We start from the raw sequence: 27821 nt of genomic DNA on the forward strand, positions 1-27821 counted from the left end.
CGTTGTCTTTTTTTTTTTTTTTTTTTAACCTGTCCTTTTGGGTCACATCCAAAAAATCACTGCCCAGATCAATGATCTCTCCTCTGTTTTGTTTCAGGTCTTTTTTTTTTTTTTTTTTTTTTGAGATAAGGTCTCACTATGTAGTTCAGGCTGGCCCTGAACTCACTATCTAGTCCAGGCTGACCTCCAACTCACTGTGATCCTCCTGCCTCAAACTCTATAGAGTACTGGGGTTGCAGACACGCACCACCACGCCTGACACATTCTTAAATCTTTGGGACTCAGCAAAAGTTTTTGAACAAGAATTGTTCTCCAGTTTTTCTATGCTCTAGGAACATCAGCTCTAGTTTTTAATTGGGGAGCATGCCTGTGTGTTACATTTCCTAATGCTGGGCATGGTGCACCATGCCTGGAATCCCAGCATTTGGGAGGCTGAGGTGGGAGGATCACTGTGAGTTTGAGGCCAGTCTAGGCTACATAATTAAATTTAGGCCAGGCTCAAATACAGAGCAAGACCTTGTCTCAATCAGACAACTCGCTCCCCCACAAAAAACCCCAAAATTACATTTCCTATTGTCTTGCACATAGGTGTGATCATTTGACTAAATTATCTTTGATGAAAGGAAATAATGTGCACAACTTTCAGAAAATCCTAAGGGGAGAATGCACCCTCATTTTTCCCTCTGAAAGATTACTCAGGGCAAGGCAAAATAGAGGATACTTTAGATAATAAGCCAGATAAATTTGCCTAACAGGTAAAACGTGAGGAAATAACTGAGCCAGTGTGTAGCAGTGTAAATGGGTGGACGCTGGCAGTGCTATGGGACTTGGCAGCTGATCCAATGAGAGCAGACACCTGAGGGAAGAATTAAAGGCCACTGAAATTTCAGAGGTGAACTGGGTCATCAGTGATGTTGATCACAGAAATGGGGAGGAGTAGGATGGTTGAGCAGGACTGAGGGCAGCCATCATAAGTTTAATCAAAATCCAACTGCAAAGCAGATGTAAAGCAGGCAGTCGGGAAAGTCATTCCTAGAGCGTGACTTGATATCTTCTGCATAAGAGGTAGTCAAGACAAAGGAGGGGCTGATGGGAAAACAGAGCCCGTGTCTGCAGGAACTGCCCTTTTTCAGTGCACACAGACAAACAATCTGCATCCTGAGAAATCAGATAAAAATATGTCCAGCACTTCACCCAAGGAATTCGCTTCCTTCCACCAAAACCCTTACCAGTTCCAGCCAACAACTGGCTGGCTTTAAGCAAAGAACTTCTCATTGTCTCAAAATCTGAACAACTTGTGAAGTTCCTTACAAAGGCATCTCGATTTGTACAAGTATTTGTCATGATATGTTTTACGATGACAGTTTCTCCACAAGTAATCAATAATAAATTGCCTTTCTACTTAATTTAGGTTAGCTACACATAAGAAGGCTTAAAATAGCAGAATGAGAATGCAAAAGTGCAATGATAACATATACAAATAGAGTTGGCACTAAAAAAAGACTACAGAAGTGTCTCCTTTATACCTGCCGTGGCCACTGCAGATATTAAATTTTAAAAGATAAAATCAAAAGGAAATTAATGAAACATGAAGAAAGAAACTTTACAGGCTGGCCAAATCCCTGTCCGAGCTGTTTTTGCACCAGGACTAGAGCCGGGAGATGAAGAGGTTAAAATCCGGTGGTTTGGGTTTCAGCTGAGGTTACGCGGCAGAAACGCAAACGCAAAAGGTGGCGCGAGGCTTAGAGTCCGTTGCTTTCAGGAGTTTTGCGTGTGCTGCCCGTGAACTGCAGACAGCGCCGGAGGCCCAGGAGCACACGCAGGAGAGCACTCTGGCCCGCACGCAACGCAGAAACCAGCGCCCCCGCGAGGCCCAGTCCCGCTACGGGAACGCTTCTGCAGAGCCCTCGCCGAGGGAGTGCGACTTCTCATCCATCCATCCGCCCCATCCACACGCACACCCTTCTTTTGTCACCAGGCCCAGGCCTGTGCCCACGTGCTTTGCCGTCGGAAACCCCAAAAACCTCTGGAGGAAAGGGCTTTCTGCAGGAGAACCCGGAGGGAGGACTGAGCCTGGTTCTCTCCTCGCGCGACCCCTTCGCCACAGAACTCTCCGGCGGGTGGGAATGCGGGACGCACGGAGAACCCCGCGCCTTCCCTAGCCCCGCCAGACAAAGAACGCCGCGGAGTTCCACGTTCCGCAGGCCCTCAGTCCCCGAAAGCCCAGACCCCGGCAGATTCTGCGAGACCCCGGCAGGTGCCAGCAAAGCCGGGCGGTCCGCTCCAGCCGCGCGCCCACGGTCACCAGGAGCCGGGCCGCGTCGGCGAGGCCGCAGGCGGCTGTGGGCACCTGGATTGGCCCTGGCCTTCCCGTCCGCCTGCTAGGGCCGACCCCCTCCCCCAGCCCCGACCCAGACACACGACGCTCCCCAACCAGTTCTGGGGCAAGGGGAGAGGGTGCGCGCCGGCGCCTCCCGGATAGTGATTGGTCGGCGCCGCTGGGGGCGTGGCGGCGGGGGACGCGGGGGCGGATCCAGGCGCTTCCGGCTCACGCCCACCTTCCCAGTCTGCGTCTTCCCGCGCGGTTACCGCGTTGCATCATCTCACCAGACGGTGGCAGAGAAAGCTGGCCGCGGTACAGTCACTCTAGCCTGGGCTGGGACCCACCAGGCACGCCTTTTCTCACCCTTCGCGCACTGTCCGGAAGACCCCCGGAGACTGGCTCCCAGAAACTGCGGGGCATAGCTGAGAGGCACCCTAGCTTCACCAGATCCATTCATCGGGAGCGTGTCTTTCGCAGAGCCCAAGTTTCCGACCTGCTGCTGCTTGCAGCGTTGAGCAGCGCCATGGAGAAGAGCAGCGAGACCAACAGCTACCTCGATGGCGTCCAGGCGGGGCCTGCAGGGGGACCCGGCGTAGCGGGAACCCCGGCAGGACGCGCGAGGCGCTGCACCGGCTTCCTGCGGCGCCACGCGATGGTGCTGCTCACAGTGTCTGGGGTGCTGGCGGGCGCGGGCCTGGGCGCGGCGCTACGCGAGTGCAAGCTGAGCCGCACGCAGATCACCTACCTGGCTTTCCCCGGCGAGATGCTACTCCGCATGCTGCGCATGATCATCCTGCCGCTGGTGGTCTGCAGCCTGGTGTCCGGGGCTGCTTCTCTGGACGCCAGCTCCCTCGGGCGTCTGGGTGGCATCGCCGTCGCCTACTTTGCCCTCACCACCCTGGGTGCCTCGGCGCTCGCCGTCGCCCTGGCTTTCATCATCAAGCCAGGGTCTGGTGCACAGACCCTTCAGTCCAGCGACCTGGGGCTGGAGGAATCGGGGCCTCCCCCGGTCCCCAAAGAAACAGTGGACTCTTTCCTCGACCTGGTCAGGTAATGCTCAACACTTTCCCAAAGGTGCAGTGGGAAAGGTCGTCTCTCTGTTGTCCTCCAGTTCATATACCTACCCTCATAGAGCTTAAGACTTAATTGGCTGCTGATAGCCGTTAACATTTTTATTATCAAAATAACGGCTGCAGTCTTTGCATGCTGACCATGTGTTTGCAAACAGTTGGAGTGCCCCAGTCATTTTCCTGAGTAGAGACACAGCTTGCAGTAAGAACTAGTTTTACCGTTAGGTGCGTGTGTGTTAGGGAAGAGGGCCATCCTGCCTGTACTTTACTCCTTATACTCAGGCTGCACTTCATAAAAAATTCCACCACGACTCGGGTGTATTAACCCCATCTTCTCCCCATACTGCCCAACAGCTCCTGGGAACACACTAAATTGTGCCTAATTCAGCCTTTGGACTTCGAAGGAAGCTGGTAATTTTCTCCAGAGTTGGTTAAGGATGATAGTTGTGGGATTAGTTATGTGGGCTTGTTGCCCATTAACAACCTTTCTTGGGGACTTGGGACAGATTGCTTTCTACCCGCGGAAAGGATGACAGCGGGTATTGTAAATTTCAAAGGGTTTTCTTTGTGGAAAAAGCTAGTTTCTAGAGGGTGGAGAAACCATCTTCACTTGCTCATTTCATCTTGTGAGATTGATAGAATGTAGTTTCCAAAACCTCACCTCTTTTGGCTTCTCTGTTAATCCAAAGTTCACAGCTGGAGAAACAGCAGCCTGCAGGCGTTTACTGATCTAACCAGGTTCAGTTGAGTGAGGAATCCAGCTGGCTCCCCCTGCAACTGTCTGCTAATTGTGGATTTTGAGCTTCCAGCGTATGTTGTCTTTTTTTTTTTCAATTGGTACCAGGGATCAAACTCACGACTGCGCGATTGCAAGGCAGGCGCTTATGCCGCTGAGCTAAATCCTCAGCAACTCCCCGCCCTTTTTTGAGACAGGATCTTGCCATGCGGTTCAGGCTGGCCTTGGGCTCACTTTGTAACCCAGGCAGGTTTTGAACTTGCCACGATCCACCTGCCTCAGCCTCCCAAGTGCTGGGATTAACAGAAGTGTGCCACCACGCCTGGTTTGAGGGTACATTGTCGTGAGTTACTGAGCCAAAACTACTCACTACTGAGTCTGTGAAAAGCAGCAAACTCTGGGCAAAGTGAGCTGCCCTCCTGCTGTTTCCGTTTCTTCCTTTGGAAAATGTGATGATTGTTTATTTAAAGTAAGAAAAAAGTCCAGAACATCTGTATTAAAAAAAAAAAAAAAAGCCGGGCATGGTGATGTAATCCCAGTGCCTGGGAGGACTGCTGTGAGTTTGAGGCCAGTCTGGGCTAGGTAAGAGAATTCAAAACTATCTTGTGCTACATAGCAAGACCCTGTCTCAAAACAAACAAAACAAAAACCTGATGAGAAAGACCAAAATTCTGGCCAGAAAAGCAGCAAGGGTGGCTTATAGCTTCTGTTCTCTTGGCAACTTGATATTTAGAGTCTTTAATGATTTTTAATTTAAAGGTGAGTATTGAAACAAAGATATCTATGAACATCAAAAGCACGTTTGTCTTCTTACTTTCAAGCATCAATCAGCTTAGACAGGGAGAAAAAATATCTATGGGGTTCAAGAATTCTTTTTATTTTTTTAGGAAATCTGTGGTCCAGGAAGGTGGTATGTTGTTCAGCTCTGCCACACTGAGGATGCTTCTTCCTAGGGAGCCCCAGAAGTGTTCTAAGAGAAGGACAGTAGCCCAAAAATGAGAACTGGGGCTGAAGCAGAGACAGATGCCTCATGACCACCAGCCCCAGAAAGGACCTCTGTTTCTGCTTTTAGATCAAGCTCCTGAAATGAACAGTGAGCCAATGAGTGTCACAGTTTAGTGGTCAGTGTAGATACAACTTCTCAATGATGCTAGCCACCCCTGCATGGGGGAGCTAGGAGAGGCCATGGCATACTTGTTAGGATAGATGTTTCATCTGCTGCCAGCAGCTCACAGGTAAAGGCAGAACAGGCTGTGTGATCCTGCTTTACAGCTGAGAAAAAGAGACATAGAGATTAAGTGATTTGCTCAGGGTTATGAAGTAATATATCGAACGAGGGGTTAGGAGGACCATGGGTCTCCTGCCCTGAAATTCAGGGCTATTTCTACTTTCTCTTGCTCCAATACAACATGTTATAGTAATGATGTCGCATTGCTAGTCTAGTGTCACTAGTTCAGAAATGTTTGCTTTGAGCCAAAAGAGCCAGGGAAGCTGCAGTTGGGTCCAGGAAGATGTCCATTTCCTCCAACCACCAGTTGAAGCTAAGCCTCTTGTTTGAAGAAAAGTGTGCATGTACCTGCTCAGGTTGGGTTTCATGTTGAGCAGTTGTGAAATGAAACCTGGAAATGCTTCCCGGTCTGGGAATTCTTTGGGCCAATTTTTAAAAATTGCTTCCTTTAGAACTTCATGGATGCCAAGTACATGTAATCTGGGCATGCTGTTTGGGCTGTGGGCATGTGAATGGAACAGGGTGTGATTGGACTGAGATTGCTTTGATGATTATTTGAGTTAATACTTGAGTGCCTGCAGGCCCTTTTGTTCAGTAATACCTGGAAGAATGGGGAAATTCCCTGATAATTTGGCATAGTTGCCACTAAGGCGTTGTGTGCAAGTCCTTGCCTTTTCTTGTGGTGGAGTGTTCCAGAATTTCCTCAGGGTTCTTCTGCCATGATTTCTAGTTTATCTTTAAAGACTAACCCACAGGTCAGACAGACGTGAAGCTAGTAGATGTTCATTGTGTGTGGTTTTGTTTTAATTCAGAATGTGATTCGTGAGTGCTTTGCTTTCCCAACCCAATGGATGCTAGCTAGCAATGTAGAACTGTAGGGTGAGGAGCCACTGAAGAGCAGTGGCACAGAGCAGGTGGCAGGTGGGAGAATCAGTTTCTTCCCGAGCAACCCAGAGCTCCATGCCCAGAAACCTAGAACAGAACAGAACTTTCAGAACAGTGTGTGACCAGGCCGAGTGGCTTCTTACTTCCTATGCAAATTGAAATGGTTCAGGCATCAAAGAGATAGAACAGGTTTTCAGAAAACTAGCCATGGTAGGACTTCTCGATCCCCAGCAATGCTTACTGGTTCGGGACATGTCCATAACTCTTCCATTCCTTGGTTTCCTCATCTTTAGAGTGGAAATCATGATAGTACTTACCTCATAGGACTTTTTTTGAGCATTAAATATATCTGTGAAGCTCTTCGAACAGGACTGGCTAGGTGTATCCTTGCTCTTTCTCTCAGTGGAGCAGTGTTTCCCCAGTTCACATGGTGAATGGGGATGTCCTTTTTCTGTAGCCTGATATAAATGAGGGCAGTCGGGAAGAAAGGCCTATTCAGAGGAGCTCAAGATGACTTGATGCTAATGTGGGCTTCGAGTGTATTGGGAACCAAGTGGCATTTGGAGAAGTGAATAGCAATGAATGTGCTCTGGATTAATAGAATCACACTAAGGAAAATTTGGAAAATGGAGAAAACCAAACAGAGGAGAGAGCTTTCCAAAATGAAATGAGGCAAAAAATCCCTTATAGATCCCCACTGACTTTCCAGTTTCTTTTGCCCCTGACCTACATGTGTTGGTCTCATTTTATTTAACCTGCAAATTGAAGGGATTGAGACAGTTGGCTTCTAACATGCGTTCCTTTGGGATCTGAAGTTTGTAGTTTTCAAATGAAGTAGTAGAGGCTTAACTACAAAGAGGCAGGTAGGACAATGCCCGATCCAGGGCTTGAATCTGCACTGGTAGCCAGAGTGGCTCTGGACTGCTGTCTGGCCTGTCATGCAGTGGCTGCTGCCAGGTACATGGTAGGCACCTTTGAGATTTTATCTTTTGCATGGTTTTCTGGGCTTTTCCTGCCATGTGCTTATTTTCTCAACAGCAGACAGTATTTGCTTTCCCTTCTCAGTGAGGGACAGGATGGACTGATTGGTGGCAGCATGATGACACCTCTCAAGCCTTGGAAAACATGTTTCTTGCATAGGTGCAGAGAAACCAATTGGAGACTGAGATCCAGTATTAATAGGCTATTGCACAATCAAAGGAGTGAATTGTGAATCATTTCTTTGAAATGTTGGCTGTGGAAGTTTATGCCACTTTTGTGTAGGCAAGATAAAGACTTTTAGCACACCTGGCAAGAATCTGAATTAACACAGGTTTCTCACCCTAACTGGACACTGAAGAGGGGGGAAAAAATAACAGTTTGTAATTCAAAACAAAAAAAATAGATTTTAACCCTTGGCCATTCCTTCGGTCATGGAGAAGAATAACTGAATGAGACCGATAAAAGCATACGCATAGAGGTAGCTGAGGATGTGATCAAGAGCAGGCACTAAAGTCCACCACCTGAGTTTAAATCTCAACCCTACCACTGACTAGCTCCATGTGGACAAGTCAGTTAGCCTCTTTGTGCCTCGGTTTTCTTGTCTGTGAAATGAGGTTAATAACAATACACATAACTGCATTGAGGGTTACGTGAGTTAACACTTGAGTCCCTTGCACACCCAGCCCCTCAAGGAGAGATAAGGGCCACTTGATACAGAGAGTGAAGACAGTTCCTAGTCTTGTCTCCCCAAAAATCCCTCCGTGAGTCCAGCTGTAGTGTTGCTGGCTGGGATCTAAAATCAGATATAGGCATTAAAGAAAAGGTTCAGAAACATACTATTGTCGTGAGCCCACATCACTCAGCCCCTCCTTGGGACCCAGCTTTGTTGAGGTACCAAGGTCGGAAAGGGACATCCCTGTTAAGTGGCTCCAAAGCAATAAACACTAAAGCTAATATATATTTATTGGATATATATCTATAATGCTGTATCTTATTCTGGGGTCTTTGAAATTCCTATAGCACAGAATGTTTGAACTTAAAAAGAAAGAAATAACCTCTGGAACAAAAGTATGTCTTAAACAATAGTAAACTATTTTACATTCTTCTCATATAGAGCAGGGAAATGCCTACCACCCTTGACAATAAGATCAGGAAAACGCAGCACCAGATGTGTAAAGGAGAGATGTTTTTGAAGTTTCTCATGCTGAGCTACAGACGTCTTCACTGTAATCCCAACAGTCATCCCACATTGGCCCACTCAGCCCTGCCTCACACCTGCTGGATTTCTGTTTAGTTTAAATAATATATCTAAAATTTTTTACAGCAATAGAAAGGCTTGTCCAGTCATTCTGTCCCAATTTGGTCTCTCTTGGGTCTCTGGATTTATTAATATGTTCCTAGCATTTTTACACATTTTTTATTTGGTGGAACTCATCTAAGTTGGTGTAGGTGGTGTAAGAATACCTTTTACGTTGTGGCATCCACCTACTCTACCCCACATATACCAATTAAGATGAGTTCCACCCAAGTATTTTACATGAATACATGATGATACTTTCCATCCTGTCCAGTGTACTTCATCTTTTATAAAATCCTAGTTTTAGCCATGTGGAGTGGTGCAGGCTTATAAATCAAGCACTGTGGGAGGCTGTTTGACTCCAGCCTGGGCAATTTAGCAAGACGCTGTCTCAAAATTGAAAGAAAAAAGGCAAAAACTTAAATTCCAATAAGCTGCTTTTGTGGCCTATTCATGTTTAAGAAATGTTGGTCTAACACATATCTGGTACTCTGTGGTTCACATAAATTTCTCAGCTCAAACAACAGAAAGGAAAAACTTGTGAACTTGAGTGACACGACGAGCTGTGGGTTAGAAACACGGTAACCCTTAAAGCCCGGGGAGATGGAGTGTAGCACCATCAAACGTAGGGAGACCACTCGGTCCTCACTTCTGGACTCTGGATCTCAGAACTGCTCATCTGTGCTGTCCAGTGGTGGCCATACAAGTGTAATTAGTTGAAATGTAAATGTAAAATCCAGGTTCTCAGTATCGCCGGCCCCATTTTAAGTGCTCAGTGGCCACATGGCTCCCGTGAGGCTGCAGGGATACACACAGTTCTGTAGGACATTGCTGGTCTGGGTGGAGCCTGGGGAGACGGATCACCTTTAGACAGGAGCATATCTCAAAAGTGCTCAAAAAGTATATAAAGGTAACAGTGCTAACTGCAAAGGATATTCTACAGCCAACAACTACATACATTCAATGGGATGCCTGCACTCTCCTCGATGACAGCACAGTTCTCAAACAGCAGTCCCCAGCATGGGCAGTGAGCAGAAGCTAAGGCACCCACAGAGCACACTCTTCATTGGCTGCTGTGGACCAGAAGTAGCTTTTCTTGACAGCATCCAGGGGGCAGAAGCCAGGGCTGCAAGAGCTAGTATGAGCCTCTCCTGGGGCTTTCCACAGACACTGTGGTGACCTCCAGCCTTTTCCAACTCCTGTGCTCCAGGATCAGCTGCTATGAACACGTAAGAAGCTGTTCCTCACAGCCCTGTCTTCAGACATTTCCCAGCTGCTCCTGTCACACGGTAATGTCACAGGCTTCCAAAATAAGGGGACTGAGCAGGATAGATTCTAGAGGTGATCCTTTATCAGGAGACAGGCCCCAGGGTCTGCTCTCTCATTGAACCCTCCATGCCAGGTGCCCCACGGGCGCCACTTGACCCAGCCCGCGGGTCAATCTGCAGGGCAACCATCTGGAGGAGGAACAGGGATTGACAAAGGCAGGGCAAGAGACAAAGAGAGATGGAGACAAGTTGAGGAATTCCAATCAAGTCTCATTTATTGAGGAACTGGTCACAGCTTTTATAGGGGAAGGGCAGGCCAGTGGGACAGGAAGAGGCTACGGGGTGATCTCTGATGGGTCATCGTCACGTCTGTGTATGTGACGTGAACAGGAGAGGATCATGATAGGTGTAGATGCACTATGTGCCCATACAAGAGAGAGGCGGGGAGAAAGCAGTGGGACAGCTATACCGCCCCCTACAGCTAATGCCCAAAGGATTGTGAGATATTTGCAGAGGAAATGATTCCCTTGGGGAAGGTGAAGGTTTTCTACCTTGGCCGTTTCCTGAACTCCCGTATCTTCACGGAGAGCAAGCTCTCCAGCCAGCTCAGTCCAGGAACTGCTGAGAGTTATCAAGTGATGGATGTAGAACAGAGAAACTGGAATAGGGTTCTTTCTGCTCCTCATTAGACCAGCAAAGAGAAATGAGATACCAAACTAGCCCACATGACTGAGATAGGTAAAAGAGTTGCTTTGTGAAAATAACAGACAAATATAAGTTGCTGTTCACCTATATACCAAAGACTACCTAATGCAAGTATATTAAGTAAGTATACCCCTGGTAAGAATCAAATTTCTGATCACAATTTTACAAGTTAATTCATCCAGAGATCACCTTTTTTCTACTTAAATCCACATGTGTATTTGCTGGCATTCTCTATGTATGCTAAAAGCAATTCAGATTGCAAAGGTAAGTAAGTTTGGGAGTGCTAAGTTGCAGCCTATAAACGCTGATCATCCTGGGAGGGCACCATGAATGTCATTAGTCTTATTGGCTGGTGTACTAGTTATCTATTCCTGCATAACAAATGATGACAAATATAGCAGCTTAAAATCCCAGGGCATTTACTATCCCACAGATCAGGAACCTTGGCATTTGGCTTAAGAGTCTCTTACAGAGCGGAAACTAAGGTGATGGCCAGAACTGGGCCAAAGGCTTGACTAGAGAAGGATATGTTTCTGAGGTCATGCGGTGGTTAGCAGAATTCAGTTCTTTGTAGATTGGATGGGGAGCCTTGGTACCTAGTTTCTTGACATGTAGGTCTTTCCAGCATGACTGCTGCTATATCAAAATGTACAAGCCCAAGAGATGGGAGACTCAGCTAGCAAGATGGAAGCTACAGGTGAAGGTAACAGGTCATGGAATGGACATCCTGTCACCTTAGCTGCATTCTGTTGGTTGGAAGCAAACTATAGATCCCACCCACAGTCAAGGAGAGGAGATATGCCAAGCTGTGAGGACCAAGAGATCATCTCAGACCTGCCAGTTCCTGGGTTGCACTGCCTGCTTCTGAAGCTCAAGGTGCTACATGTAGTCACTTTGAGTTTCCTGTGCTGGCAAACAATGCAGCCACAGAAGAGAGAATCAGTGGATGGTGTGGCACAAACTGTGAAAGATGATCCTGAGTCTTTGTGTTAGACTTACGCTTCTTATAGAAAGTGGATAGAACAAATGGTCTGTCAGCTTGAGTAAAATTTCTTTTATAGCACACTGAACCTGGCTCAAGGGAGCCCTCACTAAAAACTGAGTATGAACTGAGCAGGGTTGTACATACTTGGAAACCCAGAACTCTGAAGGCTGAGCCATGAGGATCACAAGTTCAAGAACAGAATGAGTGTCTTAGTTACTTCTCTTGTTCCTAATACAAAATACCTGGCACCCAGAGTTAAACAGGGAAAGGTTTATTTAGCCCATAGTTTGTAGAGGTTTCAGTCCATAATTGGCCAGCTCCAAGGCAGTATGGCACAGCAGAAGGCATCTCAGAAGAGAAGCAGTTCCTAGTGGGCAGAACATAGCAAAACAAACAGAAGACAACCACAACTTTCTACCTTACATCTTATGCAGGCTGTTCAGGGCAGATAGTATCCACACCCTTAATCCTGATGCCCTTGATCCTAGCATTGAACCACTAAGTCTCGGCATCACACACAAGATCCAGCCATCCCCAAAAAGACCCACCTATCACTGTATGAGACTTTCAGGGTCATCCAGATACAAGCCATAACACTGGCCAGCTTAACAAGGACCTCTCAAAACTAAAAAAGGGCTGAGGATGTAGCCTTTTGAGTTCCTTCTCCAGTGCCTCAGAAAAAAAAAGAAAAGGGTCAGGGATTTAGCTCAGCGGCATAAGCACCTACCTTACAAGTGCGCGGTCATGAGTTTGATCCCCAGTACCAAAAAGAAAAAGAAAACACATGAATAGATTTTGCAGTTAATCAGTTCTGTTGCCCTTCTTTTATGATATTTTAAGTGAAATCCAAAAATAAAATTTTTTTTCAGGAAATATTTTAAAATACTATGACTTAAATTATACAAAAAATAAAAGGAAAATAATCATAATAAAAACAAATTTCAATGTGTATATACTCTTAAGGACAGGGGTTGAATGCCTGTTCTTGAATTTAGAATCACTGCTAATGATTAGTTATAAATGCTGACTGATACCTAATACTGGGGCGTGAAATGAAAGACTCAGATCTTTGACGATGTGATTTTCCAGGAAGAAGATGAGCAGTTCTTGGAACTTTTTGAACAACAATGACAAAATCATCATTCAATAATTTACATAGTAGTTGCGTTCCTAGGGGGAAAAAAAAAACCTGGTTTTGGAGTAGTCCAGGTAGTTATAAATAAGGTTTTGATGTACTGATTCGTCGTGAAGGTCATTGGAAACTGCAAAGCCTCAAGATGATACTTTGAATGGGATTTTACTGGGCTTTTCAGGACAGATGTCTGGGGCTTATACTCTTCCCTCAATTCCAGAAATAGTTCAAACTCATTGCAACAACAGCAGAAGACCCGGGATTTTGCTTGCAGGCAGGTCCACTTGCCACTGCAAAGCACTGCGGAGAGTGTTAACTTGCAGGAAAGTGAAAGGAAATCGTCAAGGTTGGGTTGGACACGGTTAAGCCTGAAGCCCAAGGAATATCAGGAGACAGAGGGCAACATGCACTTTGGCCAGGGCTGTGGCTCAGAGGCAGAACGCTTGCCTAGCATGCAGTAGACCTTGAGTTCCATCCTTAGCCTGGGGGAAAAGATGGTGCCCCCAGAAGTGACTACTGTGGGGGTGCAGCTGAGGCCAGTTAGAGAAGAAGGCAAGCATAGGACTACAATATCTGCTTAGGTGTAGAAGGAAAGAGCATGTTAGGCTATTAGGAATAGATGTCTCAGGGATTTAGCTCAGTGGCATAAGCGTCTGCTTTGCTAAGCATGTGGTTGTGAGTTCAATCCCTGGTACCAAAAAAAAAAAGCAAAAACTAGGGATAGTCTCAAAGCAGATACTTTCACACCAAATTTTTTTTTCCTTAAGTTTACCTACTCAGCATCCATTTCTCACTTTGATTTTGTCTTTCACACTGAATTTTAAGAATACTGACAAAATCGCTTCTTTCCCAACAGAAACCTGTTTCCCTCAAATCTTGTGCGTGCAGCATTCCATACGGTAAGTTTTGATACTTAGCTAGATGCATGAAACTTTGATGGGGGAGAAGTATAAATTGCTGCTAGCAAGTTAAGTAAAGTAGACTAGGGAGGGATCATGTGGTTAACAAAACTGGATAATTGTCCTAAACTTTTATTGATAGGCACCTGGAATTAAAAAAATAATTAAACCTGGGAATCAAACTCATGACCTTTCCCTTGCCAGGTAGCTCAAGCACAAAGTACAAGGTCATGAGTTCGATCCACAGTACCAAAAAAAAGGAAATTAATTTAAACTGGGTGTGGTATGCATACCTGTAATCCCAGCACTCCGGAGGCTGAGCAGGAGGATCCTGCATGAGGATTGTTGCAAGTTCAAGATCAGGCTACAAAGTGAGCTCGAGGCCAGGCTGAACTGCAAAGTGAGACCCTGCCTCAAAAAAACAAACAAACCAAAAGTCTGTTTACATCACTTAGGCGCTTAAAAAATACCCTCAAACTACCCTCAAATCAAATTGCGGGAACATCAAAACTGTGGAATTTTTTAAAATAACATTTCTACTTTTTATTTTATTATAAAGTCATATTTTCTCATTACAAAAACTAAAAATACAAAAAAAGAAAAATCATCTGAAGCCTTTATCTAGAGCTAGCTGGGTAGTTAATGTTTTGCTGTACATCTTTTAGATGTGTTTATTTTCACAAGTGTACACCTTATATAAAATACGTGATATGTATTGTTAGTATGTACATACATTGTGTGTACTACTTCATAACTTGCTCTTTTAAAACAGTATATATTATAAACATTTCCCTTGTGGATAAATATCCTTCCGAGTAGTGTTACAGCTAGAGAATATGCTACTGTAAGAGTATAACATAATTCCCTCTGTCTGTCTCCTGTTGATGGACAGTCAATTTGTCTCTAGTTTTCTCCTCTTCAGCAATATGGCAAAACAAAACAAAAAAAAACACACCTCTGTGGCCATTCTTTCTGCAGAGAATAAATATAAAGGTTAGGAGAAATTGTCTAGTCTGATTGCTTATACAAGCAAAGACTTTTTCTACTTCCCTCTTTTTTCTTTTAAATCTGCATATGTGCAGAGGTGTTTTGTTATATATAATATGAGGTAGAAGAAAAAATAGATTTATGAAGCCCTCAGGCCCTGCCACAGAGAGGATGTGAGTTTTGTTTGCCTGCCACAGTTGGCCGTGGGTTAATTCAAGTAAAGGCAGAGCTCGTGAGAGGCAGGCACAAAGCAGGCCCAGGTCTGTACCTCCAAACAAGCTCCCCCTGAAGCAGGCGCCCTTAGTAAGGTGAAGGAGGACTGGGCTCTTATTTGATCCACTCCATAGTGCAGGCTGCCGTAGGAAGCACCTTGCCTTACATTTCTTCTCAAACCAGACTAGAAACAGATGCGGAGGAACAGTCATATGCAAATAACTCCTGGAACAAAGTAGGGCATGAATAAATGAATGAAAGTAAAGTGCCACGTTGCAAAGTGAACTTTGGCATCATGGAATTACTGCCAAATTTCTTCAAGTAACAAGAAATAGATTCAGTGTTGGAAATAATTAAACTATCAGCAGGAAATTAAGCATGGTATCTTCAAACCATTGCCCAAGGAACAGTTGGAAATCATTTTTTTCGGTCCCTAAATAACCCAGAGGCTTCTTAAGGATGTGCTGCCTTTTGTACAGTCCTCAAAGGTTCCTGAGAAATCTCAGGCCAGCTGAGTAAAGGGTGCCCAGCGATGTAAGCAATGCTGGAAGTTGCCAGAGGTCAGCCATGCCCCCCCTTTGGGTCTTGTCCTGGGCACTAACAGTGGATTTTCTTCCTTTCCATCGCAGTATGCTACCAACTATACAGTGGTGACCCACAACAACAGCTTTGGAAATGTGACCAAGGAAAAGGTAAGTTGCTCTAGAAGATCGCTTGCAAAAAGTCTTAAGGGACATTTATAATGTCTCGTTTTCAGCAGGTGCGACCTTAGAGTTTGAGGGGACTATTTAAAGCCTACAGTTGGGCTTGCTTCTCTGGTTATTTACTGACTTGACCAAGTGCCTGCACTGAGGGCACCATTTTTCCTCATTTGCACACTTTGAAATAAATGGTAAATAATTATTTTGTATCTACAGGTAGAATCACCCTGAATATCAAAGCTACAGCTACACATTGACATGTGTTGTACTGATCCCCTGGAAATTAGCACTTTAGCTTTTGGTGACACAATTTCCTAAAATGACAAATAACAGTTGATAAAGTTCAGGAAGCAAAGTTTTCCTTGAATTTATATCACCTTGATATTCTTGAAAAGTCCAGTATATATTAAAACTTCAGGAAAAAAATCTATTTATTTGTAAAATGGAATTAGTTCTAGCTCAGATCATTATACCAAGATTTTCCCTGTATGAATATCTAGTGGGATGCTCAGAAAGCTTCCAAGTGTAGGAGAGTGTACTTTGTTGCCTGAACCTTTGGTAATCTTAGCACCCTAGGACAACTTCCAGTAGGACAGCATGGTCATGATGCAAACCAAAGGCCCCTTGTGTGTCCCCCCAACCACTGCCACCACCACCACCACTATCCCCAATTCATAGCTGTTGATTTAATCAGTGGTCACGGATTTTAAAAGGTTGGAGGGTGTGTGGAGCTAGCTGGCCTCTGCTAAGCCCTGGTTTCCACAGCATGGCTCACTGGGGTGTGGATGTCCTCTAGGCCTGTTCTCTAAGTAAGTGGCTTTACCTCTGTGCACTGCTTGACAGTTCAGGTCCTCCACTTTGACATCATTTGAACCTAAGACAGCCTAATCAAAGAGGATTTATTATCCGTGCTGCTAATTCTTTGAAACAAAGATTTTCCAAGGTTGATTTAATCTGTTCAAAACTAAGCGTGAAGCATGAACCTAGAACACTACATGTCTCTGCAACCCCTACCAGTTCAGCAGACATTGCCCTCACACATCCTGTTTCCCCACTGGAAATGCTGCTAACCATGAGCTTCCTTCTTTTTTGTTGTTGTTGTTGCTGTTTTTTGTTTTGAGACAGCATTTCACAATGCAGTTCAATGTGGCCTTGAACTCACTTTGTAGCTCAGGCTGGCCTTGAATGCACAGCAATCCTCCTGCCTCAGCCTCCTGAGTGCTGGGTTTACAGGAGTGCACCATGGCACCCAGCCTTCCCTCAATTTTTATAATTTTTTTTTCTTTTTTATCGGTACCGGGGATCGAACTCATGACCGCCTGCTTCCAAGGCAGGTGCTTATGCCGCTGAGCTAAATCCCCAGCCCCCAGACTTACCTACATGAAACTTTCACCTGTTGACTTTCTGTATCTCCAACAGACCCCATCTTCCCTTAAGGTTTCTACCCTTTTGTTCATAAAATCACAAAGCGTTAAAAAAAACAAGTCTGCTAGTCCTGGATGCAGTGTTCAGTCTGGTGGAGATGCCCAAGGGATACCCCTAAAGTCTCATTCATCCACTGTGATCCTGGATGATTCTCTCTTCTCTGGTCCTGCAGATCCCCTACGGTACTGAGATTGAAGGAATGAACATTTTAGGGTTGGTCCTTTTTGCCCTAGTGTTAGGAGTGGCCCTAAAGAAGCTGGGCCCTGAAGGAGAAGAGCTCATCCGTTTCTTCAATTCCCTCAACGAGGCGACGATGGTGCTGGTGTCGTGGATTATGTGGTGAGTGTCACCCCACTACATCTGCTCTCCTTTTCCTGACATTCAGGGGAGGATCTGACTTTGCCATTCTAGATTATCCTGCTGGGCTCCGTGGCCCAGTGCTGTGAATGTGGCTGCTGTCTCCACGGGCCAGGCATGGGACAGGGTGATAGAGGTGGAGATGACTTCTCTTGTCCAGAACCTCTAGGAATCAGGGGTGCACCATGGTTGCTAGTTACCTCCTTGGTGCACAAATTGATTTACTGGTGGTTCTATCACTGTCATCTATGGGTTCCCAGCATCAGCCCATTTCAGTCAGTACCCATACATAGCATACTCAGTGCCTTTGTCCTCTTGGGAAGTAGTGCATTCCATCCATTCAGTATCTGCTGCGTAAAGGACTCATTTATCCTAGAATGATAGACTTCAACTTTAGAGGGGCCTCTCGCAAGCTGGTAATGTAGCCCAGAGGTAAAGCATTTGCCTGACATGTTAGGTCTTGGATTTCATTGCCAGCACCAAAAAAGCATAGAGACCCCCTCACTGTAGTATTTCCCTCTTCAGCCTGTGGGTATAAAAACTTGGAATGGTCTTTTCTTTACTATGCTTTTAACTTATAAACATTTCTTTGTGCAGTATCAATGAAAGGATGACTGTTTACTAAATAGCATCAGATTGATTCCTGATGAAAAAGTAAAAATTTGACTGACTCCTTCAAAACAGCCCCCCAGAAATCATACCGGTTTTACTACCTGTAAATCATAAAACTTTCCTGGTATTTCACAGGGAAATCCAGACTTCTGTGGCTTCTGCATCTGCCCATTAGTTGGTGGTACAAACAAAGCATCATCAACCCTTGAGAACTCAGAATGTCAGGACAATTTGCTTTACTACATGCTTTAATTAGATACCTGTATAAGTAGATATTCAGCAAGGCAGATCTTGCTAAGTTTCTAACTGCAGAGAACAACTTGGCAATACCATGCCACTAAAATAAGAAGTGGAATTGCTGAATTCCATTTCTTGGTGTTTTTACTAGAAAGACAAGCATGCAGGCACAGAGAGGGTGATATTTGTACTAATGAAAACCTGGGATCAATTTAAATGTCTATCAGTAAGTCAGTGGCAAAATAATCTATGGTATTTTCATTCTGTAGAAAGATTTTTAAATAGTGAGGTAATGGTGGAAGCAACACTAGTGTCTATCAAGAAAACATGGCATACTTACAAAATGGAATCGTATTCAGCCTTAGGAAGGAAATTCTGACACATGCCACAACATGGGTGAAGCTTGAGGACATTATGCTCAATGAAAGAAACCAGTCACAAAAGGACAAATGATGCATGATTCTACTTTTGTATACCTAGAGTAATCAAATTCACAGAGACAGAAAGTAGACCAGTAGTTTCCAGGAGCCAGTGGGAGGAAGAGGGGGAAGGGTTACTGTTTAATCCGTTCTGAGTTTCATTTTGGGGATGAAGAAAAGGTCCTGGAGGTGGATGATGGTGATGGTTGCACAATAGTGGGAAACTATTAAAGGCCACAATGCTGTACCCTTAAAGATGGTTAAAATGGCGAATTTTACATTATGTATGTCTCACCGCACTAAAAAAGGCCAGAAGTAGCGGCACACAGCTATAATCCCAGGTACTTGGCAGACTGAAGCGGAAGGATCACAAGTTCAAAGCCAACTTGGGCAATGTAGCAAGGCCCTGTCTCAAAATAAAAATCCAAAGGCCCGGGGCGGGGGGCAGATATAGTGTCCCTGGGGGGAGCCCTGGGGGGTAGCGTCCCTGGTTTCAATCCCTAGTACAGCATCAAAAGAAGAAAAAGAATGAGGTCAGTTTTTAAGTATTAACCTGAAAAGATCTCACAGTCATAATGTAGGATGAAAAATAAATAAGATTTAAATACATTCCTATCTAAATACGTGGGAGGCAGGAGTGGTTATAAGAGGTCTCACTTGACGATGATGTCTAAAGAGGATTTGCATCTAATCTATAATGTTTGAATGTTTTGAAAGGAGTGTGTATTTATGTATTACCATGGGACTAAAATTGATAACTGGTTAAAAACAGCTGTCGAAGGAAAACTCCAAAGAACAGTGGCTCTCTGTCCTGGGTGCTGGGGGACAGACAGAAGACACTTTACACTGTCCACTTTTGTACCCTTAGAAATTGGAACTAAGTGACATTATTACCTAGGTGCTTGAAATTTACAAAGTGAAGAATAAATGCTTCCTGAATTGATATTAAATTCAAAACAACTGCCTTTTGTTCCATTGTAGCTCTCATAAGTCGTTGCTCCCCATCCTCCCTTAAAAAAACCCCTTTACATTCTGGGAGTGTTCCCAGAGGGTCATTGTTAATGACTTCTTCCCACGGGATCATGTGTTCCAAACGGTAAGAAATATAAAGCCACAGAAGCCCCAGCTTTGGCTCACTTTGTATCTCAGCAATTCTGTGAAGTTGGTGTTAGTCCTCTGTGTTTCTAAATTCTCAGGACAAGCCTGAGCAAAACCAAAAGTCAAAGCTCACAATCCCAGGGACTTTGATCTTGAGTTCCTGGCCTTCCTGCTGGAGAGCCTGCATGGTTGGTGGCACCCATCTGTTGAGGAAAGAAATCTCATTCTGGTTCTGGTTACCTGTGCAAATCATCTTTATTCCACTCAGCCTGTAAAATGGGGATGGCCCACCCCCATCTTTACCTGTGTTCAGGACTGGCCAAGAGAGAGATGGAGACAGCCTAGTTGAAAATCCTTACCTTCTGTAGTGGGAGGGGCCCACACCCCCAGCCCCTCCAACACCTTCCCGATGAGTCTCTGTGTTTCTGCTTTAGGTACGTACCTGTGGGTATCATGTTCCTTGTTGGAAGCAAGATCGTTGAAATGAAGAACATCATTGCACTGGTGACCAGCCTCGGGAAATACATCTTCGCATCCATATTGGGCCATGTTATCCATGGAATAATTGTTCTGCCACTTATTTATTTTGTTTTCACACGAAAAAACCCATTCAGATTCCTCCTGGGCCTCCTCACGCCATTCGCAACAGCATTTGCCACCTGCTCCAGGTGAGTGGACTCGGCCGCTCCGAGCCGAGTCACCGTGGAGCCCCGCAAGCCCTGTGGAGGGCACGTAGCCAGTTCTCTGTCCTCCTGGGGACATCGTGCTCTGAGGCAATGTGTGCTTCCTGAGAAAATTAGAACAGGTGAATCCAAGCACATAATATAGCAGGTCAAACCAGGAAGTCATGTTCTGAATACTTTAAGGGTTGACAGAGCCTTACGTGAGAGGCTTTAAAACACATCATTTCCTCTCTTAGTTCAAGCCAGAAAGAAAGACAGTGCCGAGTGCTCAGTTCAGGGCTGAACTGGGTCCTGGATTAGCCTGGCGGCGGGCAGCCATTCTCATGGTTGATTGCTGGTTTTTTCCACTTCTAGCTCAGCAACACTTCCTTCGATGATCAAGTGCATTGAAGAAAACAACGGTGTGGACAAGAAGATCAGCAGGTTTATTCTTCCCATCGGGGCCACTGTGAACATGGACGGGGCAGCCATCTTCCAGTGCGTGGCTGCAGTGTTCATCGCCCAGCTCAACAACGTGGAGCTGAATGCGGGGCAGATTTTTACCATCCTGTAAGCTCGAGGCTCTTCTGACGTGTTTGGGTTTAGCGTAAAACTTGAGGATTTTCTTTGATTGCCTTTGAGAAACCAAGGTCACCCCAATGTGGCATCTGCTTTTGTCAAATGAGAACAGTGTGGCTTCAATGTGATCATCTTCCACATCCTGGGGCATGGATTCTAGGGTCACCACCTTCCCCCAAAAGATACCGAATCCAAGATACTCAAACCCCTCACACAAAATGTTATAGTACTTCTATATAACTATTCACATTGCCCACATTCTTTATATTATCTCTAGATGACTTGCAATGCATAATACAATGTAAGTACTATGCAAATAGCTGGCACACTGTATTTTTTTTTTTTATTTAAGGAGAAAAAGAAAAACAGAAAAAGGGTACAAGTTTTACAGAATTTCAGAAAAACAATAGGAAATCACTAGTTAATAGATTACATATTGTTATGTTAGAAATAGTTGTTCAAGTTACAAAATTAAAGCATATAAAGTGGACTTCAAAACAGTGAGACTGGAAACAGTTTTGTTCAATGATCCAACAAAACTCAGTAATATGGTTATCTATCTTATACACTTAAATATACATGCAGTTATATCCTTTAGAGCACTTTCTTTTCCTTTCTTTTATACAATGACAATTACACATTTTGGGTTTTATTACTCCCACAGTTCTTACTACTTTTTTTTGAAGAGAGTAAAACCAAATGTGACATAACAGAACAGAGTCAGTCAAATCAAAAGGATGGACATAATAGATAATGTAAAAACAAAATACTAGGTGATCAACAATGGTTACCATACTGCCTCTTGCTATCTTAAAAAGAATTGCCTATATCATCAGTATAATAAAATTGAACAAAACAGTAAAGAATAAAACCAAAACATTGGAGACATTACAGGACTTTAAAAGAAGATAATAGTCACCCAGAATAGGCGTCATAATGAATCTTATTGTCTTTACAGTTGTTGCCTATACTTATGAACTACTATCAAGCAAAGCAGAATAGAGGAAAATCAGTCAAAGCAAGATGGTGAGGGCTATACAGGGTTTCAAATCAAGTTAATAGGAAATAAAAGTGGGTTACTATAATGTATCCTGCTATTTTTTTATTTTTCCCTTAATTAAAAAGATAAAAAAGTAAATAATTTAAAAAAGGGAGACTGAGATAAAAGAGTGCACTGTATTGTTTAGGGAATAATGATAGAAAAATGTCTGTACGTGTTTAGCAGAGACACATTTTGACCCATAGCTGGTTAAATGCTTGAATGCCTAAGCTGAGGATGTGGAGAGCTACTATTCTTGGAGAGTGGATCATCTCTTCAGCTCCCAGCACCTGCGGTGGCATAGTTTTTTCAGTTTCTTAGCTGTGGCTGCCACATTCTGTATTGCTCTATGCTCCCTTTCTGCTCCAGGATAATGACTGACCCTTCTGTGCCATCCCCAGAGTGACCGCCACAGCATCCAGTGTTGGAGCAGCAGGGGTGCCAGCTGGAGGGGTCCTCACCATCGCCATTATTCTGGAGGCCATTGGCCTGCCCACCCAAGACCTCTCTCTGATCCTGGCTGTGGACTGGATTGTGTAAGTAGCTAATCCTAGACATAATTGTCTTACTTATTTTTTTCTCACTGTGGAGACAAAATATCCAATGCTAAAAATTAAAGGAGGAAAACTTTATTAAGCTCACAGTTTGTAGAGGCTGCAGTATAATGAACTGGATCCAAGGCAGGGCAGCATCACAGAGGAAAAGCAATTCACAGAAGACAGCCAGCAGCAGCAGGCATTGACCCTCTTTCTGTCCCTTATATCTTGTCCAGGCACATCCAGGGTGGGGCACCCTTAATCCTATCTGGAACTATGCCAAACCAATCAGTGGACTAATTTAGTAATCATATATGCAAGTATCGTACAATCCCAGCATCACATACTCTAGATCCAGCCACCTCTGAAAAGTACCACCTATGACTGCATAAAGCTTTGGGGGGTTATCTAGATATAAGCCGTAACAATGATTTAAAAAAAAAAAACTACACAGAATGCCTTGTTGGGTTCCTAGAAGCTACACACCCCCTGCCGTGTGAAGGAACCTTAAGCTGGCCTGGCAAGGCCAGAATTACAACTAGGAGAAGTTAAACATAGCGAGGATCAAACGCCCATGAACACCCATGAATGCGCATGTCCTGCCACTAGTGGTAACCATCTCATAGCATCCAGGAAAGTAAGGACCCAGCGCCATCCCTTCAGCATAGCCCGGGAACACAAGCCCTGTAAAGTCAGTGGCTGTATGGGAGCCAGAAGGAGTAAGAGCAGTGGTCCTTCGGCTATGGTGTCCCTGGCCTGGAAACATCTGAGGAGTGCTTCCTGTGAGGAGAGAAGGGGAACCTTGCTAGTGTACGCAGCGTGGGCTCCTGTCAGGCTCAGCAGAGGAAGAGTCAGGAAGTGCCAGGATCTGGACCCCTCCTGTAATGACCCAAAGGAGCCAGGTGTGCCTATAATCCTAGTACTCATGAGGCTGAGGCAGGAGAATCACTGTGAGTTTGAGGCCAGCCTGGGCTACATAGTGTGCTCAAGGCCAGCCTGAACTGCATAGTGAAACCCTATTTCAGAAACACTCTTAAGTAAATAAATAAGACACAAAGGCATTTCTGGATGTTGATTCCTTGAGTCTACAAATACCTTTGGCAGGTGTGAATAACACCTGTTGTATAGAGGTTAACAGAGGTGCTGATGATATTGACACAGCTTAGAGCCCAGCTGCCTGAGTTCAAATCAGCCTCCCCATGTGGTTGTTGCATATTGTGAACTCTCCTGTGCCTGGTCTGCTCATCTGAAATGGGAATCATAGTAGAAGCTATACAGGGGCACCCCGTGAGGCTCAAGGGTGTCAGCACCCCGCACTGTACACAGAACACTGGGCACGTGGGAAAGCCCTCGGTCCCCAGCAGTAAAGAAAGACCTTCCTGTCAGGCTGATCACAGCCAGGTGTGGGAACCTGAACACAAGTGCCTGCAGGGTGTTGGGCTAATTGGCAACAAGGAAGCTTTAGGAAAAGACGGTGCTGTTCTCTGAGGTGATGTTTGCTGCAGCTGTGGAATGCACATGAGGACTGGTCGTATCCAGGAGGGAGCTGGGTGTGGGGGTGCCAGCCTGTCATTGCAGCACTTGGGAGGCTGAAGCAGGAGAATCACAAGTTTGAGGCCAGCCAGAACATTTCAATGACATCTTATTTCAAAAAAGAGAGAGAGAGAAGAAAAAGTCTAGTACTAAAGCAGCACTAAAATGAACACAAGGATAATGCCAAGGGGCAACAGACCCTATCTATTCTCCCAGTTATATGCAGTCTCATATAATGGTGGCATTGCATGTAAAATACATGCATAGAAAGGTTGGCTAGGACCAGTGTCAACACCAGTTTGCACAGAGGTGTAGAATACAAGTGACTTTCATTTCCTTTGTTTAAAAACTTGTTTATTTATTTACTTATTTTTTGACACAGGGTCTTGCTGTGTAGTTCAGGCTGGCCTTGAACTCACAATGTAATCCAGGTTGACCTCTAACTGCAAGATGATCCTCCTCCGTCCTGCTTCAGCCTCCTTAGTTCTAGGGTTATAGCTATGTGCCACTACACCCAGCTCAACTTTTGCTTGCTTACAGTTGGTTTTTCCCAAATGTTCTACAGTAAGGTACTATTACATTTACAAGAATGAGGTAAGAGCATTGCAAGTTTGAGGCCAACCTGGGCAAGACCTGTTTCTAAATTTAAAACATTTTGCCAAGTGTGGCAGCACATGCCTGTAATCGCAGCACTTGGGAGGCTGAGGCAGGAGGATCACTGAGTTTGAGACCAGCTTGGGCTACAAAGTGAGCTCAAGTCCATCCTGAACTACGTAAGCAAGACCCTGACTCAAAAAACAAACAGACGGAAACTTTTAAAGTCTGCAGATGTACCTCAGTGATAGAGACTTCCTAGGCACACATGTGGCCTTAGGTTCAAGGCCCAATACCAAAAAGTAAGAGAAAAACACCATGAGGCTTCAGGATATAACTTAGTTAAAAAAAAAAAAGAGGGGCTGGGGATTTAGCTCAGCGGCATAAGCGCCTGCCTTGCAAGCAGGCAGTCGTGAGTTCGATCCCCGGTACCGATAAAAAGGAAAAAGACAAAAAAATAAAAAAAAATAGAGAATGTAACTTAGTGATAGAGAACTTGCCTGTGTTGCAGGTGGAACGCCGTGAGTTCACTTCTCTGCCCCACCAAAAAAAGTACAAAAACAGTAGGAAATGTTCAGAGATAGTCAGTTTGGAGCAAGTCCTTAGCAGCAAACCCTCCAGGGAACAAGGCCCCCCCTTGTTTCCAATCACAGTTCCCGGTGGTGACATCGTCTCCCTGTGACTGAGCGGGCTCCCCACAGTCTCCCGCTGCGGTGCTGGCGGTGACACCTGCCCTTTTCTTTTCCCACCAGGGACCGGACCACCACCGTGGTGAATGTGGAAGGGGATGCCCTGGGAGCAGGCATTCTCCACCACCTCAATCAGAAGGCCATGAAGAGAAGCGAGCAGGAGCTGAGCGAGGTCAAAGTAGAAGCTGTCCCCAACTACAAGTCCGAGGAGGAGACATCACCTCTGGTGACACACCAGAACCCCATTGGGCGTACGCCCAGTGCCCAAGAAGTGGAGTCCAAGGAGTCGGTGCTGTGAAGGGCAGGGCCCCAGGCTGGCACCCACCCCATTACACACGGGCACTGCCCTCACAGATTTTCAGTCTCCCGAGCAGTGCTTTGGCCCAATCACAGTTTGAGGATGACCTCTCCACGCAGGTGTTGGGCTCCCTGGAGGGAACTGGTTGCCGAGGACCAGAACATTCTGACATTTGGCTTGATGCAGTCTGGGTGCAGCTGCCAGTGCACCGGGACTGTTTGGAAAACACCGTCTCAGGCTGCCAGGCCGGAGGAGCTCTGCAGGGCCGCGGGTAAAGCTTGGGAAAATGCAGGCGTCTTCTTTATTAACCCTGCTCAGCTTCGCGTTGGTTACTGCTGGGCAAACTAAGCAGGGTTGCAGTCATCTGTCGCGTTCCCTCGTGAACAATAGTAACTGGAGAAATTCCCAAACTCCCAAATTTATACTGTTGGTGTTTAAAGAGTTACCCTGCTCTGAGGGCCCTCGGCGCTGCCCTGTGTCCCATTACAACTACTCTAGCTGTGGCAGCATTATGGGGTCTCAGGTCGGGAGCATTAGGGAAACAATTAAATTCTGAGGTCTAAGGGAGGCGGAGAGTGTCAGGGGAGTTAGGGTTCCCTGATCAAGGACAAGACGTACACAGTTGTCCCTTTCCCATCTCAGCCCTGGGCACCTTTCAGCTTTACCCATCCACTCTGATGTGGCAGCAGCCAGGGGCCTCTCTGTGACACGACCTTCACGTCCACCAGCTGTGTCGCTCTGCCTTCTACAATTCGAGTGGACCCTCCCTAAAATGCTTCACGGCAGCAAAGACAAGTGCACCCCCAACGTTAAATCTATGCACTAATCGAGATGGGGTGCCCCTGCTCCCAGGTCTCTTCCCTTTGGCTGATGTGGAACCCTTGCCTGCCAGTATATCAGACTTTAAAATTCTCAGCAAAATGGTCCCTGTTAGTCCTGTTGGCTGGCACCTCAATTCTCCCTGGGGAGAGGGCTCCCCAGATGGTGTGTCGCTGGTGGACGGAAGACTGGAGAGTCTGCTGCTTTGCTGTGGCTGTTGGTATACTTGTGGTGTGCCCTGCCCCAAGTCCTGGGGCCTCACTCTTCCCCTTTGTAAAATGGGGCCGCTGTCACCTGTCTCTTACCTACCTCAAAGGGATCTGGTGAGGCAAACAGTAGAGCCATGAAAAAGTTCATCTCACTTCTTAGATACCAAACACTAACCCCTGTGTGAGCATCTTACCTTTCCAAGAACTGAGTGACAGCCTTCTCCATGGAGACTGCATCCTTCCGGTGACAGCAGTTTTCCTGGGCAGGCTTCTACTCTTCCGTGCATCACAGCGTTTATCGTGCCACTGGTTCTGTGCGTAGTTACCTCCTCCTGATGCCCTTTCCAGTTTCATGGTGAGCAACGCGCCTTGTACTGCATTTCTGGGTTCTGGACTCGGCTGTGGTTCCAGCCACAGGCAGTCTGCCAGCCCACTCCTGGCAGACTGTTGAAGCTCCCACTGCTGAGCCCCCTTCATTCTCATGTTCCTTGTGATGTGGGCCCTACATCATCCATGTGGTCCTGTCCGTGTGGAACGGGTAGGAGGAGCCAACGGACACAGAGCTGACCCTGCTGGTGGGCAGGCCCAGCTCTCCTAAACTAGCTAAGCCACTCCAGTATCTTGTGAAGCCAGAGGGACCAGGAACCGAGCAGAGATGCCTAGAAACTGGCCCTGGCTAGAGCTTGTTGCCAGAATCCATCCGATTTCAAAGGGGAAAAAGTCACATTGATTCCAAACTGTAAATGGATATTTGCTATTTTTCAGGCTTCAGTGAATCTCTTTTCTTCCATGTGTATTATGTGCATGTGTACATACGTGTGTGTGTGTGTGTGTGTGTGTGTGTGTGAGTTTAGCTCCAATTCAAGCCAGTCTGAGTTTGAATAGAGAAGCCCTGAACTGTAAGTTGTATGCTTTTGGTGTTCTGATTTTCTTATTTCTTTAGAGGACTCATACAAAAATGAGGAGATTGGACTGGCCAGTGAGGCCCACTGGTTGAACTCATGCCTCCACAGTCTGGAAAAATTGCTTCTGTGTGAGGTGCTGACAGTGCCTTGGAGGCCAGCAGAGGAGGGAGAAGGTGCCGAGTGTCCCTGTTTATCCGTTCACAGAGGGTTGGTAGACCAGTGTGAGGACTGGGGAAAATTCCACTGTCGAAGAGAGTCTGAAATGCCTCCGCTGTCATTCTCTTTCCATGTTGTCATAAATACTGTTCAAACACTGTTCATTGCTGACTATTTTGTACATGTGACACTTGCCTTAAAATGTAGCACAGTCCTCAAAAATGAATACAGTGATTCTACTGCC

General features: G+C 45.6%; 1 protein-coding gene across 1 annotated transcript; it reads left to right on the plus strand.

Annotated features, from left to right (window-relative positions):
- Positions 1 to 2612: 2612 nt before the first annotated feature.
- Positions 2613 to 27821, plus strand: Slc1a4 (solute carrier family 1 member 4). Its single transcript, XM_003467469.5, has 8 exons — positions 2613 to 3373; positions 13467 to 13509; positions 15339 to 15401; positions 17008 to 17174; positions 19993 to 20226; positions 20596 to 20790; positions 22240 to 22374; positions 25254 to 27821. The coding sequence occupies exons 1-8, from the start codon at positions 2847 to 2849 to the stop codon at positions 25486 to 25488; spliced, it is 1599 nt and encodes a 532-aa protein (XP_003467517.1). The 5' UTR covers positions 2613 to 2846; the 3' UTR covers positions 25489 to 27821.

Source organism: Cavia porcellus, unplaced genomic scaffold (genome assembly GCF_034190915.1).
Source record: "Cavia porcellus strain 051 isolate PalLab524CR breed Dunkin Hartley unplaced genomic scaffold, mCavPor4.1 scaffold_18, whole genome shotgun sequence".
NCBI classification, from domain to species: domain Eukaryota; kingdom Metazoa; phylum Chordata; class Mammalia; order Rodentia; family Caviidae; genus Cavia; species Cavia porcellus.

Bases quoted from the DNA above. Each gene is read 5' to 3' on its own strand.
- Slc1a4 (XM_003467469.5), top strand. From the start codon at position 2,847: ATGGAGAAGAGCAGCGAGACCAACAGCTACCTCGATGGCGTCCAGGCG. The intron at 3,374-13,466 runs GTAATGCTCAAC...CTTTCCCAACAG, and splicing joins TCTTTCCTCGACCTGGTCAG to AAACCTGTTTCCCTCAAATC. The intron at 20,791-22,239 runs GTAAGCTCGAGG...TGCCATCCCCAG, and splicing joins GGGCAGATTTTTACCATCCT to AGTGACCGCCACAGCATCCA.